This window comes from Mus pahari, chromosome 21 (assembly GCF_900095145.1).
Source record: "Mus pahari chromosome 21, PAHARI_EIJ_v1.1, whole genome shotgun sequence".
Taxonomy (NCBI): domain Eukaryota; kingdom Metazoa; phylum Chordata; class Mammalia; order Rodentia; family Muridae; genus Mus; species Mus pahari.
The window spans coordinates 23,178,009-23,196,032 of record NC_034610.1 but is presented as its reverse complement, the minus strand read 5'-3'; the positions used below and the strand labels follow the sequence as shown (position 1 = coordinate 23,196,032).

Here is an 18,024-nt window from a genome sequence, read left to right as displayed (position 1 = left end):
GAACTCAGAAATCCGCCTGCCTCTGCCTCCNGAGTGCTGGGATTAAAGGCATGCGCCATCCTGCCCCTTCTGATGTTCTTTATGGGGGTTCTTTAGTGGGGTCCCCCTGTGTCTTTGGGATATCACAGGATGAACTTAGACATCCTGCCCCCTAACTGGGTTACAGAGCTGGGATTTTAGCACTGGGAAGAAGTCACTGGAACCTTGGTGAGGTTGTGTGGTGACGGTGGCTGGGAAGGAAGGGGCCAGGCTCTGTTCAGTGATGGCAAGGCAGAAGACCCAGAATTCTGCCAGCCCGGGCATTACCCCCAGATTCAGCCCTAGCCCAGGAAGAAGCACAGCCATTCAGGTCCTGTTTGGCGTAGGTGTGGGCAGAAGCCTACCAGGGGGTCCCAGAGCTCACCTCTCCTAGGGCCTCCTCCTGCCTGGACCCATGGAGAGCCACCTGCTGGCTGGGTGGGTGCTGAGGCCACGCAGGGCTAGGGAAACAGGCCGGAGCTTGGCCAGCCCTGCCACAGGGGACCAGCACTGAGATGATGGAGGAGCCCAGGTGGAAACTTGCAACTTTTATTAAATACTCATCCACCCGTTTGCCGCCACCACCCAGAGCAGGAAAAAAAATAATTATCAAAATAGGATTAAAAACCCAAACCACATAACAAATGAAACCCAGTCCCCAGCAGTCCGGGTACAGGCCACTCGCTCGCCTCTTTGCCACAGACAAGCCAAGAGGCACCTTCACTCCAGCCACAGGCCCCTGAGGAATTAATTCTAACTGTGGTGGTGGGGAGTCCCTGGTGCCAAGTGGCTAGGCGTCTCAGCCACCGCAGCCCCAGGAGACGGTTATTGCTGGGAGGCGCTGGGCTGAAAGCTGTCGGCCTTTCCCCTGGTGGTACTACCACCCAGGGTGGAGGCCAGCCTCGTCCACCTGGTCACCACCTCCCTGAGAGAGGGAGCGGACAGAAGCGGGAAGAACATTCTCCCACGGGAGGGAAGCAGGTGTCTGGGCAGCCCGTAACCAAGCTCAGTGTCCACTGCCTGCTGCCTGGCCCGCAACTTGGGTGCAGCCTACAGACCTTCCCACTAGAGGCCATTTTCCTGTTGCCTCATCACCCCTGAGGCCTATGCGGCCATCTTCCTGGGGTCAGCCGTAGCCGGGGGCTGCCTGTGAGCATGGCGCCTTCTCCAGTGTGGTGTGGGAGCTGGTCCTCTTGGGCTCAGCAGCCGCTCTCTGTGGTTTCCAGGGCCACAGCCCCTTGCTGCATAGCAGCAGTGGCTACGCTGATGGCCTCCTCCAGGGTCTGCTGGTCCTCCAGCTGTGGAGAGGTGCAGCGGGGAGAGTGAGTTCCTCCCTTCCAGACCCCACAGGCCTGTGTGTTCCACCCACTCTCTTGGTTGGTTGGTTTTTCGAGACAGGGTTTCTCTGTGTAGCCCTGGCTGTCCTGGAACTCACTCTGTAGACCAGGCTGGCCTCGAACTCAGAAATCCACCTGCCTCTGCCTCCCGAGCGCTGGGATTAAAGGCTCTTTCTTATTAGGGCCCTACTAGAGGAAAGCTCCCTGTTAAAGAGTCCTATTAGGCCCATCCTGGGCAGACCACAGGCTCCTCTGTGTTAGACATCAGCTGGCTCACACAACAGCAACTGGCTGGAAAGCACCTTAGAGAGAACTTGCCCCAGCCTCTCTATCTCCCAGGTGAAGAGAAAGACTATGCGTGAAGCCCAGGCGCTGCCGCAGCCACCCCCAAGGTGAAGGACTCCCCAGTCTCCCTGTATAGGCAGAGGGGGCCTGAGCTCTCCCTCACTGCCCACGCCCCCACGCGCGCGCGAGTTCAGGCTCCCTCTCCCTCCAGTCTTCAGCCCACCTGCACTGCGATGTGTGTTCCGTTGGCTGTGGCCAACAGCGCCACCTGTTGGTGATGAAGAGATGCCACGCTTGAGTCCTCAGTCACCAAGGCCCCAGAGGTAATGATTGTGACCTGGAGACACACAAGCAGACCTTGCACCTGCCCCATGGCTGGGGGCAGCACAAACAGGAAGGACACGGTCACTGTGGCCTCTCCTAAATCCCGCGGTATGGAAGTGATTATGACTGCATCTTTCTCTTTAGTTTGCAGGATTTTCTTGGAGGCTGTCAGGGTGGTAGAGACAGCACTGGGGACTGAATGAACTTAGGGACTTGGTGTTCAGAGCCACCGAGCTACAGCCCAGTCCTTCCCATGCCTTGTGCTTCTGAGTAAGCTGTCCAGGCTGACCCTGAGCTGTCTTAGTCCCAAATTGCTGGGAGTACACCTATGGGCGGGCCACTGTCCTGCACGCTGCCTGGAGCTGTCTGCCAAAGGCTTTTAAGGATGAGGGTTGCCGAGGGGACAGGGTTTGTTTGCTGTTTGAGACATGGTCTTTGTGGTCCTAGAACTTGTTATAATATAGATCAGGCTGGCCTTGAACTCACAGATGCCTTCCCGCCTCTGCCTCCAGAGTGTTGGGATTAAAGGTGTACACCACCACGCCTGGTCTTTGAGGGGAGACTTTAAAGTCTGGGTGGTTGAGTCTTGGGAACTGAACCTAGGCCTTCACATATGACAAATGGCAGGTCTATTACTGAGCTGTACCCCATACCTTGCTTAGCCCAGACTGACCTTAAAGTTGTGGTCCTCCTGCCTCAGCTACAACTACAGGTTCATACCACTAGGCCTGGCAGGGAGACTTTTTATGGTGTCTTTGTCTCATATGAAATCTTGGTTGGTTTGGTCTGTGCATGTAATGCCTCCGACCCCCAATGACAAGGTTACACAGAGAACAAGGAAACTGTCTGGTCATACGGGCTGAGTCTGTGTGCCGTCGGCGCTGACCATGGTGACCGTGTGTGTGCCAGATGTGGCCAGTTCTTCATGATGACCGGGGATGGTGAGGGTGGTGCTACCGTGCTGTGTCACCACACTGATGGCACTCCCCAGGGCCTGCAGGTCTTCCGGGGAAAGGCTGACCTACAGACAGGAGGGAGATGAGCTGGAGACGGGTGGGAGTACTGGGCTTGGACACTGACACAGTGCAGGGCCACGGCTACAGAAGCAGCAGCAAGGCCTCTTTCTGGCATTTGTATCTCCCACTACTTGGCCTCTGTAAACCCCTGCATGCAGGTCAGGGCTTCCACCTAGCATGACTTCCTCTTCACCCTAGCAGGAAGAGGCACACTGGACAATGAGGTATGGCCAAGGGACAAGGTACTCTGTGGCCAGCAACACTGGCAGACTTCTGGCTTCAAGACCCTCGAGACCTGACGTGACCCCACTTAAGCACACACATGTCATTGAGATGAGGAACAGGGAGGAGCAGGGCTGGGCGACACACTGGTCCCCTCAGATGCAGCTCTCTAAAGTCCATAAAGGCAAAACAGGTGCCTGGGTGGAGGTGAGGCCGAGGACCTCAGGGGCCCTTGGGAGACTGCTCCACCCATCCCCAGGGCTTCTACCTGCTGGGTACCGTCCTGAGTGACCAGAGCCACCTGAGAGGGCCCATCCTCCTCCGTCACCATGGCTACTTGGGTTGGGATGGCACTGCTTTCTTCCTTCACTTCCGAAAGGTAAGCAATGTGGGTTGGTTTGGGCGGGGGGCTTTCCTCGGCGGCAGAGGCGGCTAGGAGAAGAGAGCCTAGGCTGTCACCCACTGCTGGATGTCGCGAGAGGCTCTGTGGCCCGGCCTCCCGCTCTCTGCTCCCTCACCCTCCAGCTGCTGCTGCTCATACAGGGCCTGCTCGCTCTCCTCCGTGGCCTCCAGCTCCCCATGCGCGCTGCGCTTGTGCATGGCCAGGGTGGAGGTCTGCCGGTAGGTCTTGCCGCAGCTACTGCATGTGTAGGGCTTGCAGTGTGTGTGCACCACATGATGTTTGTACAGGCTCGAGTACTCCGTAAAGCGCTTTCCACAGCCTGGCACCGTGCAAACGTATGGCTTCTCCCCTGGGGACACTGGGCTGTGAGGGGGGTGGGAACTGGGGCTGGCAAGGGGGAAGCTAAGGGGATAGGGTTGGGGACAGGACTGGCGACAGGAAAGCCAGGGGAAAGGGCTGAGAACTGAGACTCAGGGGTAGGAGTTGGGGAAGATGGCCTGTGGAAGACAGGAGGGCACGAGAGTGGGACCTCCGCACCCAGAGACAAGGTGGAGAGAGTAAGGGGCGTGTAGAGAAGGGGAGTGAGGGCAGACACTGCAATGGTGGGGTGCGGGGCTAAGAGTTGCAGGCATAAGAGGAGAGACAGTGGGGGAAAGAACGCAGTGTCAGGGTGGGAGAAATGGCTGAGAGACGACGGGAAGCTGGACAGGGGCTGGCACTGGAGTCTGGACCTGAGTCACGTGCAGAGCAGATGCTTGGAGGAGACGCAGGTGACATTTCCATCTAAGTGTGGCTAGGAGCTGTCCTACTCTACAGAGGCGGACAGGACTATCGGACTAGACCCAGATACCAATGGGGGCACTGTGGTGAGACAGCATTTGGGGCACCCACCCCAGTCCAGCCTAGAGTGGCTGGCAGAGAAGGCTGGAGCTGAGAGGTCCCCCATCAGAAGCCTACAGAGGGGGGAGGTGGGGCCTGAGGAGGGGCTCCTCACACAGCAGCTGGCCCACCTGTATGGATGCGCACGTGATTCTTGTAGTTGGTGGCGCTGGTGAAGCCACGGCCACAGTGGGGCTCGGGGCAGGTGTAGGGCCGCTCGCCTGTGTGGGTGCGCACATGTACCTTGCGGATATTTGATGTGGTGAAGGAGCGGCCACAGCCCTCAAAAGGGCACCGGAATGGGCGTTCACCTGTGCAGACAGGGATCTGAGGGATGGCTCAGGAAGGCCAGAGCAAGAAAGGACAGCCCGGGCTCTGGGCCTCAATCTGAAAAGCAGAGTGAGCCTCTGGCCCCTGGGGATAGGGTGGCAGGGCCCAGCCTACCTGTGTGGGTCCGGACGTGTTTCTGCAGGTCCCCTGAGGTCTTGAAAGCTTTGCTGCACAGCTCCTCTGGGCACTTGTATGGTTTCTCACCCGTGTGAGTACGAACATGACTTTTTAGCCCGTAGCCTGTCCATGTGCGGTGGGATGTAAGAAGAGTGCTCAGCGGAGCCTCCTGCCTGCCTGCCTTACGTAGAGGCTCTCTACCCTAAGTGATGTTCCAGGAGGCCCTGCAGGCCCAGGACAGCCTCAGTGCCATACTGCCAAGGAAAAGCCCACAGTGCCCTGGGGCGCTTTGCAAGGCCAGATGGAGACATTCCAGAACATGAATCTCAGAGGGAGCCTAGAGAAGCTGAGCCCGAGGGCCCTTGTTTCCCAGAGCAAACAAAGCCAGAGAAGCCACAGGCTTCAGTAGCCTACAGCTGTTGGCTGCCAGAGCTGATACAAGAGACAGGCCTCTCTCCTGTGCCCCCGCCTCTCCCGCAGGCCCTCCAGAGACCCCTCAGTGGTCTCTCTGGGACAGCAGTGGGTCTAGAACCCTTTGCTGTCATCTGGTTTCGGACCCTGTCTTCATCTAGGTAGTTACCTGTTGCAAAGGCCTTTCCACAGCTGGGGAAGTCACACCTGTATGGACGGTCCCCTGTGTGAGCTCGTTCGTGGACCTGTGAGGGAAAGCAAGCCCGTAGCTCAGTGGGATAGGACTGGCTGAGTCCACTGGTTCTCATCCCTCCACACTGTGTCCCAGCTTCCTCTGCGGACACTTGTGCGCATGTGCCTCTTCCCTCTTGCAGGTGACATGGGGCAGGGGCCAGGGCTCAAAGCCACCTGCCAGCCTTACCTTTAAGTGATGGGCAGTGGTGTAGAGACGACCACAGCCCTTGTAGCCACAGCGGAAAGCTCGGTCCCCAACCTGCTGCCCTTTGCCATTGTGGGAAGCCGGGCTATCGTGCAGAACCTGAGGGAAGAAAACATCTTGGTGTCACTGTATGTACTCCTGAGGGGATGAGAAGGGAGGACACAAGACTCAGCTGAGAGCCTAAGACCCAAAGAACAGAATTAACACCGCATGGGAAAGGAACAGGAAAGCAGAGAGCTCAGTTTTCCAACATAATCACAAACCCCAGGAATGAAAGGAAGTGGCATGGGAGGGGCTTTCAATCTCACAGTCCATACCCAGTGGCACACCTCCCGCAGCCCCTTCTAAATGTCCCCAAACAGTGTGACTAACTGGGAACCAAGGGTTCAAACACTCATCCAAACCCCACAGCATAGCTCCTGTGGCCAAAGGGTGGTTCTGGAAGGGAGGGGACGAAACTGGAACTCCTTTTCATAAACTGATTTTTTATTAGTGTATGTATGTATACACACATATGTATATACATACATATATACAAACATACATATATGATGTGTTTACACATCTGCATCTGAGGCAGAGAAACATATCTAGACAGGGACAGCTAGCAGACTCCAGGAGGCTGGTATGCAGTCCTGGTGCAGCCCTGATGGAGTAGGGAGGCTGGGTGTTCGAGGGCATCTAGCAGAATCTCCTGGGTAGCATGGCTGCCCTGAGGTAGGCTGAGTTAGAACCCTGCTGACCACACACCTAGGAGGCTGGGGCTGATCAGCATGTTGTCTTCTCCCTGTAGGAGACCCTGCTGAAAAGCAGGCACCATGATCACAGAGCTGGAGTCATGGGTGGAAGTGACTTCTGAAATCACTTGGTCCCACTCAGCTCACTTACCAGCCTGGGCCTGGGAGGCCCCACCCCCGGCTGGAGGAGGCAGTGGCAGAGGCAGCCCTGACCTCGAGGCTCTTGCTTTTGGTAAAGCCTAGTTCTCTTTCTGTCTCACATCTGGCCTCGGGTGGCCTGTAGTAAATTTGTGCTTCCTTTTGAAGAGACATGAAATTTTCCTCTTTTAGAGGTAAACTAAGAAACTTAGAAAGCTAAGCCCTCCTGGCCTGCAGGTTAACTGGTGTTTGGTTAACCCTGCCCCATCCATCCAGGGCTCTGTGGTCTAGCCTTGGCTCACAGGTCTCTGTCCTCAGCAGGTAGCCAAGGCTCCTCTCATCAGGCTCCCTTCGCCAGAGCCCCAGCTGCTCTGGTGCACAGGCCTGCTCACTGCCTGCTGGCTTTATTCCCCAGTGTCTAAGTCAGTCTCAGAGAAGTAATAAATATAGCAGCATCTTACTTCAGTGGATGGGAAAACTAATGAAAAGGCACATGCAGAGCTTTCCTAATGAGCAGAGGATTATCACAGCAGCTTGAGGTGGCTGGTGCTCACTTCCTGCCACTCAGAAGCTACTGTCCCTACAGTAACCTTCCCTTCTCAGACAGCAGAACAAGGGTCAGTGTACAGCTGTCTGTCTGTCTGTCTGTCTGTCATGGTCCCAGTGGGGGGAGAGGAGAGAAGAGCAGTGGGAGGAGCTGGGGCAGATGGGCTGGGGAGGAGCTGGGGCAGATGGGCTGAGGAGGAGCTGGGGCAGATGGGCTGAGGAGGAGCTGGGGCAGATGGGCTGAGGCCAGGGTAACCCAGTGTGAGCCCAAGCACAGGCCTGGCACTGTTCTCTAGAAGATGGAATTGTTTTGGTTTGGGATAGGATCTTGTGTGGTTCAAGATGGCTTTAAGCTCCTGTCTCCACATGCCAAGGACTAGGATTCTAGCATAGACCACTACCCTTGGCCAGAGAAGTCGGGTTTTGGCAGCACCAAGAGGTGGTGGGCAGGTGGCGGAGCCTGGTGCTCACCTTGCTGGCGTACTGCTCCAGGGCCACCACCGTGTCCGTGCCGAAGCCTTCCTCATCCTCTGCTGCCAGGTCCTCCAAGCCCACCTCTGTCTGCACAGCCAGGATGGTGCTGTCCGACGGCACAGACACAGGGTGATGAATGTAGGCAGTGGAACCGTCTTCCAGCTGGACAGCTTCCAGGGCGCTGGGGTCATAGCCCTCTACAGGGCACACGAGGTTAGGCCTGATGGCAGGCAGGGACACCCAGCTGAGACCCTGGCTTTAGATGATGAGCAGAGAGTACACAGAGGGAGTCTCTTCAGGGGGCCTCCTTGTGGTGACTTCCTCTTGTTGGTCCAACTGGGACTGCCTCTCACAAGCACAAGGCCTCCCAGGGCGCACTGACCATATTCTCCCAAGGGCTTCCTGCCCAGAGACTGGCCAGTCCCAACCCCACTTCATTTGGTCTTAGGATGAAAACCCAAATCTCTATTCTGATGGGCTGGACTCACCCTGGCCCTGGCTCTCATCTCCTTGCTGGGTTTCCCAGCCCTCTTGCTCCAGTAAAGGTTACCTCCCGCACTGGCTGGTCCTACCCTGCCACTCTTCCCTAAGCTCCGGGATACTTAATGGATAGTGACCCCACGTGGCATCCCTGAATGTCTCTGAATGGGCATCAGCTAAAAACTGATGCAAAACAAAATGTACAGTGAACCTGGGGCGTTTCTGAGGGGCTACTAGTGTTGTGTCACGTGACCTCACGTGTTCAGCCTCGGTTCTGAACACGGCACACACACTCTGCATTCTGCATGCTATCAAGCCACACAACACAAACCAACCGCCATTGATACACCTCAGATCTGATTCTGTGTTATCATTTGCACGCACTTTCCTACTCTTACAGAATCATTAGTTTAATAGAAAATAATAATATAGTATTTTCCTAAGGTCATTGCTCAACAAGTATCAAATCTGTCTACTTTTGGGCTATATTATGCTATAGGTTTGATTTTTAAAAACTGCAGTTTGGATTGCCAGTTTGAATTTCATGAAAACTGTTAAGTGAATTCTGGTCTGGGATAGGATAGTGAGATGGCTCTAAACACGCTGCTGCCATCTGGCGCTATATGATGTGATGGGACACTGAGCTTCAGTCAGGCCTGCACTGTTGAAGATGCTCTACAGCCCGCATCTGTCATCATCTTGGGGCCCAAACATTCAGCCAAGACCTCACTCAACATGTGAATCTGTATTTGTCTTCAATCACAGTGAAGGCGGAACTGTCAAAGAACTGGGCTTTTTAGGATTTAAAAATGTATGTATTCGTGTCTAAGGGTGCCTATGTGAGTTTCTGTGTATTCGTGTCTAAGGGTGCCTATGTGAGTTTCTGTGTATTCGTGTCTAAGGGTGCCTATGTGAGTTTCTGTGCATCACTGTGTATAGGAGGCTGAGGAGGCCAGAGAACACCGGATCCTGTAAAACTGGAGCTGCAGGCCGTAGTATGCTGCCTGGTTGTGGGTGCTGGGAACCAAGCCTGGGTCCTCTGTAAGAGCAGTATGTGCTCCTAACTACTGAGTCACCTCTCCAGGCCAAGAGTTGTAAATTTCTTTATGATTCATAGTTGGTATTTGTATAGCAATTTCACATAACTATATTATCTAGGGATGTGTAAAATTTCATGTGCAAAAAGGCGTGGTCAGAAGGGGAAGCAGCTCACACAGCCCGGCCTCTGGTGAGTCTGTCCACCCTTGCTCAGAGGCGCTCTCTCTGGTTCTGCTCAGTGTGCCATTCACCCACCACAGCTGAGCTGCAGTGGGCCAGGGCTGTCTGACTCTCTTCCTCTGTGTATGCTCCCACACTGACAATGCCTCGTGTGTACTTGCCACGAGACTGTGGCCAGACAATGATCACTCCTTTCCCTCCCTCCCTCCCTCCCTCCCTTCCTTGTTTGTTGCTGTTGTTTGTTTGGTTGGTTGGTTGGTTAGTTTTTACTTTTTAGAGACAGGATTTCTCTGTGTAACAGAGCCCTGGCAGTCCTGGACTTGCTTATAGAGACCAGGCTGCCCTCAAACTCACACAGATCCGCCTGCCCCTGCTTCCCGAGTGTGGGATTAAAGGTGTGCACCAGCAGGCCCAGCCTAAGCGGTTACTCTTTAGTAGTGAGGACCTCCCAGTCACTACACTACTGAGGAGCTTCTCGCTGTTAAAGATGAGTGAGTGTCCTTCCCCTGGTGGGAGAGGCACCAGAGCCTCCTCTGCTGATGGGAGATGCCCTGCCCCACCCCTGTGGTCTGCCAGGTCAGCAGGGTCTTACCCCTGGGAAGGGGGTGCTGTGCTCTCTCCCCAAGCCCCTTCCCTCCCCACCAGCCACGATGCCCACGGGCCCACCTTTGGGCGTGTGGTGTATGTAGGCCATGCTGCCGTCTTCCAGCTGCACGGGCTGGCCATCTTCAAAGGAGAAAGACTCTGCAAGGAGAGCAGCACCAGTCCTCCTCTGGGGCTCATGGCCAGGAAGGGCACTTGGGGCTGCCAGGCCTCCCTCCACACGGGTGTCTGGGGCGCCTCACCTTTCTGTATCGTCACCTGGTGAATGTATGCAGTGGTCCCATCCTCCAGCTGGATCACTTGCCCTTCAAGCAGCTTCTCCCCTGGGGACATATAAGCAGAGAAGTGGACTGGGCTGACAAAGGCCCACCACGTGCTTGCCTGCTTTGGCAGATGCCTATTTGAGTCTCTGCATCCTTGCCTATGGTCTAAGCATGGGAACATCCACCACGTTCCTTTCGCCACCTTTTAAGCCTCAGTCTGGAGGCCCTGAGGAAAACATCCTGTCATGAAGTAACTTTATCTGCCACTCAGCAAGGAGCAATTCCCTTTCTTACTGCCCATGCCTGTGAAGATGGGAATTTCTGATCTAACGGTGAGCTGCCCAGACTGAGCTAAATGGAGAACAAAGAATGTCCTGAAACCAGGGAGGATCCCAAATACCAAGAAATTCAGATACATAGCCAACTAATAGTTAAAACAGATTTCTTCATCTCCCCCTGTAACAGTGTGCCAAAATCTGGGACCTCCAACATGACATGCTGTGGTAGGGGTGATAGCCACAATGTGCTCTGGAGCCAGGACCGACCTCCCAAGTGTGTGAGCCTGCGTCCATATTCAGCCTGAGTCTCAGCTGCCTGCTCCTTTGAACAGTTGTCTCTTCCTGATGCAGTGGCTGTGGACTGAGTGAGCTTACAGAGAGCAGGCAGGAATATGCTCAGCCCTCCACAGGCTGCAGCCTTCACTCTGGTGAGCCCCACAGGCAGAGTGAAAGCAATGGGAGCCAGATTGGTGGTGTCCATCTACAATCCCAGCACTTGGGAAGTGGTGAAGGAGGCCCAGGAGGTCAAGGCCAGCCTCTACTATAGTTTGAACTTGAAGCCTGGGCTACAAGAGATCCTTCTTGAAAAACAGCAACAACAACAAAAAACAAATGAAAGAAATGGAAGTGAAGGGATAGAGAGGTGTGGGTACGTGTGCCTGTATGTGTACACATGTGAGTGTGAGTATGTGTGAGATGTTTGTGTGTGCATTGGGTGTGCATGTGTGTGCACGTGAGCGTGTGGGTAGGCCAGAGGTCATCCTTGGGTGATGTTCCTCAACAAGCCTTCCCCTTGCCTTTGAGACAGCATCTCTATTGGCTGGCCAGGAGCTCCCAGGTTCCATAGGCTGGTGGGCCTGAGAGTCCCCAGGGATCCTCCTGGCTGGGGGAATTAGAAGCATGTGCCACTGTACCCAGCTTTTGATGTGGGTGTTGAAGGTTTAACTCAGGCCCTCACACTTTCGTGCTCCATGAGCGAGCTATCTGCCTAGCCTGAGTGTGGCTACTGTGGGGTCTATGACTTATCTCATTGTCACATGAGCATGTTCTTTACTTGATCTATGCAACCTCAAGCCCCACTCCCACCCCACCCACGAAAGCTTTCCTTGAGACAGGATCTTGCTCTGTAGCTCATGCTGGCCTGGAATTTGCTAACCAGACAAATGAAGACCTCAAAGTCATCGTAAGCTCCTGTTTCTGCCTTCTAGATGCTGAGGTTACGGGCGTGTGCATTCTGCCAGGCTTTCTCTTCTTTTCCAAGGCTAGGACTGAACCTTTAGCCTTTGCATGGGAGATAAGGGCCTCAGCCAGGAGCGTGTATCCCTAAACCTTGATTGTTTTATGTAGGGTCTTGATATGTGGCTCAGGCTGGCCACAAATTGCAATCCTCTTGCCTACGTCTCTTGTGTTTTGGGGGGACCATAGGTGTGGGCTACTGTGTCCTGGGCTCTTTTCTCTTCTCTTAGATGGGGGTCTCAAGTTGTCCAGGTTGGCTTTACACTCACTATAGAGCTGAGGATAGCCCCGCATTCCTCCTGACTTCCTGACTTCACACCTAAGTGTGAATGAGCCACCACACTTGAGTGGGCTCTTGGGATCAGACTCAAGAGCTCCCTGCTCAGGCTGTTCTCTTGGGAGAGAATAGGAGTGAGGATAGAAAGAAAGACAGGGAGACTGACAAGTCCACACAGGAGACGTGTTCGCTCTTCCTTCAGCTCAGGAACTGAGCCCTGCAATAAGGAGAAACACCAGCTGGCCTCTTCTGACTCAACCATCTGCTGACATTTCCCCATCAGGGGAATCCCCAAACTCACCCCTAGAGGGAGTCTCCTTGGGTTCTGTTGCTCTGCACAGTTGTGACTCTTCAGTTCTGCAGTTATGCACAACCTTGAATGGCAAATGCCCTTCTGTTTTAGAAAGTTCTAGAAACTATAGGAGGTAGGCCTAGCTGGAAGAAGTTGGTCCTTGGAGGTCATGTGGTGTGTGTGTGTGTGTTTCCCCTTGGCCTGTTTCTGCCTCATTTCCTCCTTCCTGTCAGCCGTGAGGTGAACAGCTCTCTCCCACAGCCCATAGGCTCCTGTCTGCCGTGACGTTCTGTTCAAGCACATGGGGCCAAATGACTACAGACTGAACACCTTAAAACCGTGAGCCAAATAAACCTTCCTCTTTCGTGTTGATGACATAAGGTATTTGTGTTGTCCTAGCAAGACAAAAGGAAGTCACATGGAGAACTGGTGCCAGAGAAGAGCGATGTGGCTGTGACCTGACAGTGTGGATCTTAGGTCTTGGGAACTTTCTGTAGAAGGACTTTGGAAAAGTATGGTGCTGCAAGCCAGAAAAGGCTTAGGCTGCTGTAAGTAGAACTTAGTAAGCAGTTTCCTGTGTGAGTTCAAAAAAATGAGGATGCCAAGAGCAAGTGGGCAGTTGAGATTAGGCTCCTGCACTTTCAGAGGGGACAGGACTCCAGTGGGGACAGACCAAAGGACCACGAATGCTACATTCTAGCAAAGAATATCATGCATGTCCTAAGATTTTGAGTAAGGCTGAGTTTAAAAGTAAAAGTAATTATTCTGATGGAAGATTTTTTTAAAAAAGACTTAAAACTACATTTATTTGAGTGTGATTAAGTGCATACACATGGATGCACACATTGTAACCCAGTGGGAGAGGCAAGAAACAGACCTGAGAAAAATGATGGGAGAAAGATGTAAACAAAAGGGCTGGAGAGATGGCTCAGTAGTTAAGAGCACTGACTGCTCTTCCAGAGGTCCTGAGTTCAAATCCCAGCAACCACATGGTGGCTCACAACCATCTGTAATGGGATCTGATGCTCTCTTCTGGTGTGTCTTTAGACAGTGACAGTGTACTCATAAAAAATAAAACAGATGTGATATATATATATATATATATATATATATATATATATATATATACACACACACACATACACACACACACACACATATTCACAAACAGAGAAACAGAGAGGTGGAAGAGGCAAAGACATAACTTTAGAAGAAAAGACTTAAGAAGAGCGGGCTGGGCCAGACAGCTCACCTTTTTGCGATTCTGTTCTTTTGAGACAGGCAGCCTTAGTCTCCCAAAGGCGGAGACTACAGGTTAGGGGTTAGCTGCCACCGCTTTAATTCATTATCTAGTATCCCTCTGTGGAAAGCTGAAGCAATGGAAGTGACAGGGTCTAAGGAGAAAGCAAAGCCCCACCTAGAAATCCTAAATTCTCTCCCAGACTGCACCATGACAGGTGCAGGGACGGGACAGACAATGAGGGACAGAGAGCCCGGGCTTCAGAAGTATCCTAGAGAAAACATATTCCCAGGAGAACAATCCTAGACAGACCGTGACAGGCCTCCCGAAGCCACCTCAAGAGCTTGCTGACGACATCAAGGGCTATCTCACTTCATTGTCAAGAAACAAATGTTTGGCCAGGCATGGAATCCCAGCACTCAGGAGGCAGAGGCAGGAGGATCTCTGAGTTCCAGAACAGCCAGGGCAACACAGAAAAACTGTGTCTCAAAAACAACAACAACAAGAACAACAACAACAACAAAGGCAAAGAAAACAAAGTAAGCCCACATAACTTAAATGACAAAGCACTAAACGAGGCACCCGCAAACCTAGGCCTGGACATTTTCTTAGGTGTGTACTAAACTGCAGGGGGGCAGCAACGTGGTCCCAGGATCTGGAAAGCTGCTCCCAGGATCTGGAAAAGGCAGGAGGAGGCAGCATTTCCGTCCACGGAAGCCAAGACCGCATGGGGCATGTCTGAGAACGGTGGGCAGGAGGGGTAACATCCTGCCCAGAGGCACCCATGCCCAACAGCACTGCGGGCTCAGCCTCTCCACAGCCAGATGTAGTGCGGGACTGCTAAGTCTGCGTTTCCCACAAATGGCAAACTCTCAGTGTGACTGACTATCCCTCATCTGAAAACCTAAGTCTACAGTTCGTGAACTCCCAGTGGGTTAGGGAAGTGCAGGCTCACGGCTATGCAAACATTCCAAACCCCAGGTCTCCAAAACCTAACACATGTCCACTCCTAAGTGTCTGCACAGAGGAGGCCTCATCTGTTCTTAAACAGCTTTTTAAAATTTTTACCAGCCTGGTCTTCAAAGTGAGTTCCAGGACAGCTAGGGCTATACAGAGAAACCCTGTCTCAAAAAACCAATAAATAAATAAATAAATAAAATTTTAATTTTATTTAGGTCTATATATTCATGGTGTGTGTGTGTGTGTGTGTGTGTGTGTGCATGCACGCTGTGTGTGTGGGTTACCTTAGAGACCAGAAGAGGGTGTGGGATCCCTGGCGCAGCTGTCACTCAGGTCCTCTGAATGAGCACTGCATCTGTACTACTGAGCCCATGCCCCGAGTGTTCTTACAGGTTCTGGAGAGCTGTTTTAGTCTTCAATGCTGTGGTTATAAACGCATGCCCTGTGCAGGTCTGAGGAGATGCCTACACTCCCGAAGAACCATTACTTATCTGTGACTCGAGTCTCTCCGTGAACCCGGCGTGTTTATTTGGCGCCCACTGGTGTCAGACACTGAGGCATAAATTGTATGCTGGGCCCTGCTGTGTCTAGGCTGCCTTGTACAGGGCAGAGGCTCAGGAAGGCAAAGCCAGCACTTCTCTGCGCTCCAGTCAAGACAGTGCACTGCCTCTATCCAGGAAGCGCCCCAAGCTGGAACAGGGGTGTCTGAAAGCAGGAGGCCTTGGCTCGCACGTGCTGGTCCCTAATTCTAATGAGAAGACCCTCGCAGGCACAGGAAGCTGCAGCAGGTGGGGGCCCACAGGCAGGGGAGCAGGGAAGAGGGGCAGGGTCCCGAGGTCCCTAGAACACTCACCTCTGACAGCCTGCTGGACATAGGCTGTTGTCCCATCACTGAGCCTCACCGTTTGCAGCCCCAAGCTTTCCATGACAAACTGCCACTTGTGCCTTTAGACATGAAGTTGGCTTCTGGTCACCACTGAGGTCACAGATTTCCTTCTGGGTCACCAATCTGAGAAAATGGACAATGTCACATTAAAAAAGAAAGAAAGAAAGAAAGAAAGAAAGAGAGAGAGAGAGAGAGAGAGAGAGAGAGAGAGAGAGAGAGAGAGAGAGGAAGGAAGGAAAGAAGGAAGGAAGGAAGGAAGGAAGGAAGGAAGGAAGAAAAGAGAAAGAAAAGAGCAAGTCTTGCAGCTCCCTCCTGTTGCAAGCCATTACCAAGGCCCGAGACCAGCCAAGGGCACAGACACTGCTTCAAAGGACTAAGCTGGTTCCTATGGAAAGTGTGTCACACACACACACAAGTGTCACACACACACACACAAGTGTCAAACACACACACACACACACACACACACACACACAGAGTGGGCACAGAAGCATGGTGCTCAGGATGCTTGTGAAGTAAAAATCCACCGACTGAGCCATTACTGCATTACTGACTGAGCCATTACTGCATTACCGACTAAGCCATTACTGCATTACCGACTGAGCCATTACTGCATTACCGACTGAGCCATTACTGCATTACCGACTGAGCCATTACTGCATTACTGACTGAGCCATTTGGAACTCGCTTCCCGTCAAAGGCAGGCAGGCAGCAGGCAGCAGGCAGGCAACAGGCAGGCAGGCACAGCAGGCAGGCAGGCAACAGGCAGGCACAGCAGGCAGGCACAGCAGGCAGGCAGGCAACAGGCAGCAGGCAGGCACAGCAGGCAGGCAGGCAACAGGCAGGCAGCAGGCAGGCAGGCAGCAGGCAGGCACAGCAGGCAGGCAGCAGGCAGGCAGCAGGCAGGCAGGCAACAGGCAGGCACAGCAGGCAGGCAGTCTCTCTGCTGGTTGTCTGTGCTTACTCCATGGTCTATCCTCTGCTCAGACCCATCCATCCATCCATCTATCCATCCATCCATCCACTGGCACTGTTGACCATCCACAAGGAATTCACAACATTCCCACCTCGGGGACAGCACCTCCATCCACCCAGCGGTGGGTCATCCCTGAGTCCTCTGCTCATAAAAAGGCAGGTTACTTCTCACTCAGAGCCACCTAACTGTGTCTTCAGATAAAGCCTTCCCTGTTTCTGATTTATTTTCTAACAGGCTATGAGGATGACCCCTCCCCCCCCCACCCCCACAAAAGCAGCACAAATATGCAGCTTACTCCCAGGAGCTGGGGCCCTTCCTTGTCTGTCCTGGTGCTCACAGCCCTGGGGCTCACCTCCTTCACCATTTATCAGTGTAACCTGGGTTCTGCCTGGCTCTTCTGGCTTGGGGTGGCTGTTCCAGTGCCGTGTGCTGTAGACTGTGCACAGACGTGACTTGCTATGTCTTAGCAGCACGGAACATGGTCCATTGTAGACTCTCATATGTGACCTGTCAGGAGCCCTCCACCCCTGCTTTTGGTCTCAAGATTCTCTAAAGAGGCCAGGCGTGGTGGCGCACACCTTTAATCCCAGCACTTGGGAGGCAGAGGCAGGCAGATTTCTGAGTTCGAGGCCAGCCTGGTCTACAGAGTGAGTTCCAGGACAGCCAGGGCTACACAGAGAAACCTGCCTTGAAAAACCAAAAACCAAAAAAAAAAAAAAAAAGATTCTCTAAAGAGGTGTTTTCCTTTCTTAGCCTTCTTGGCGGTTTGCAGGGATTGGTTCCTGCCTTGAACTGTGTGGATCCCATGTATCAGACGCAGGTCATCAGTTTTGGTTGCAAGTGCCTTTACCCACACAGTCATCTTCATCATCAAATTTAAGATTTTCCCAGACTGCCTACTTTAACCTTGAAACCCCAGATGATGCTCTGCCTTCACACTGATATACCTGGAGGATGTTCCTGTCACCTGGCACATGTTGCTTGAGACCAGAAGTGACAAGCTGGGGCTTTGTGCCTCGAGGGTTGAGAGATCAGTGCTGCAGTCCATCTGGGACGCGCTGGCTGTGTCGCTTTACCCCAAGCTTGTCATCTTCACTAGAATAACTCACTAAGTCTGTTAACAACACCCAGCAGCACACACACAATGGGAACGCAGGGGTGTGGACATGCGCACATCTCTATGCTCTGGTACCGTTATGTTCCCTGGTTTAAAAACATTTTCTCTGTGAATGAATGTGCACATGGAGGTCAGAGCACAACTTGAGGGAGCTGGTTCAATCCTTCTGTCATGTTGTTCTGGGGACTAAACTCAGGTGGCCAGGGTCAGCAGCAAATGCCTTTACCTGTGGCTTGGCCTTGTTGGCCCTATTTTCTCTATTTCATAGTTTAGTCTGAGGACATCAGATAACTTTCTCAAGGTTGCAGAGCTGCTAAGTGTGAGAGGAGGATTTGAATCCACACCATCTGATCAAGAATGAGCATTCAAGGTCTCTACGATGCTGCCAAATGCAGAGGGTCTCCTGGGGGTTAAAAACCCTGAGGCCGGGGCTGGTGAGATGGCTCAGTGAGTAAGAGCACCCGACTGCTCTCCCGAAGGTCCAGAGTTCAAATCCCAGCAACCACATGGTGGCTCATAACC

The 18,024-nt window shown here is 53.1% G+C and overlaps 1 protein-coding gene across 3 annotated transcripts in view; it reads right to left on the bottom strand.

The window, feature by feature from the left end:
* Positions 1–551: 551 nt before the first annotated feature.
* Znf76 (zinc finger protein 76) overlaps positions 552–18,024 on the bottom strand; it is a 27,820-nt gene continuing 10,347 nt past the window's right edge. For 2 of the 3 annotated variants that reach the window (XM_029533016.1, XM_029533017.1), the window contains exons 2-14: positions 15,377–15,532; positions 10,220–10,300; positions 10,041–10,118; positions 7,674–7,873; positions 5,764–5,880; positions 5,512–5,587; positions 4,929–5,054; positions 4,616–4,795; positions 3,721–3,954; positions 3,471–3,634; positions 2,821–2,985; positions 1,864–1,977; positions 552–1,316 (exon numbers count right to left, since the gene is read on the bottom strand). In XM_029533016.1, the coding sequence (XP_029388876.1) occupies positions 1,218–1,316; positions 1,864–1,977; positions 2,821–2,985; positions 3,471–3,634; positions 3,721–3,954; positions 4,616–4,795; positions 4,929–5,054; positions 5,512–5,587; positions 5,764–5,880; positions 7,674–7,873; positions 10,041–10,118; positions 10,220–10,300; positions 15,377–15,449 (1,707 nt within the window). In that variant the 5' untranslated portion in view covers positions 15,450–15,532 and the 3' untranslated portion in view covers positions 552–1,217. The remainder of the gene's footprint in view (positions 1,317–1,863; positions 1,978–2,820; positions 2,986–3,470; positions 3,635–3,720; positions 3,955–4,615; positions 4,796–4,928; positions 5,055–5,511; positions 5,588–5,763; positions 5,881–7,673; positions 7,874–10,040; positions 10,119–10,219; positions 10,301–15,376; positions 15,533–18,024) is intronic. The other variant, XM_029533018.1, reaches the window with a different exon arrangement.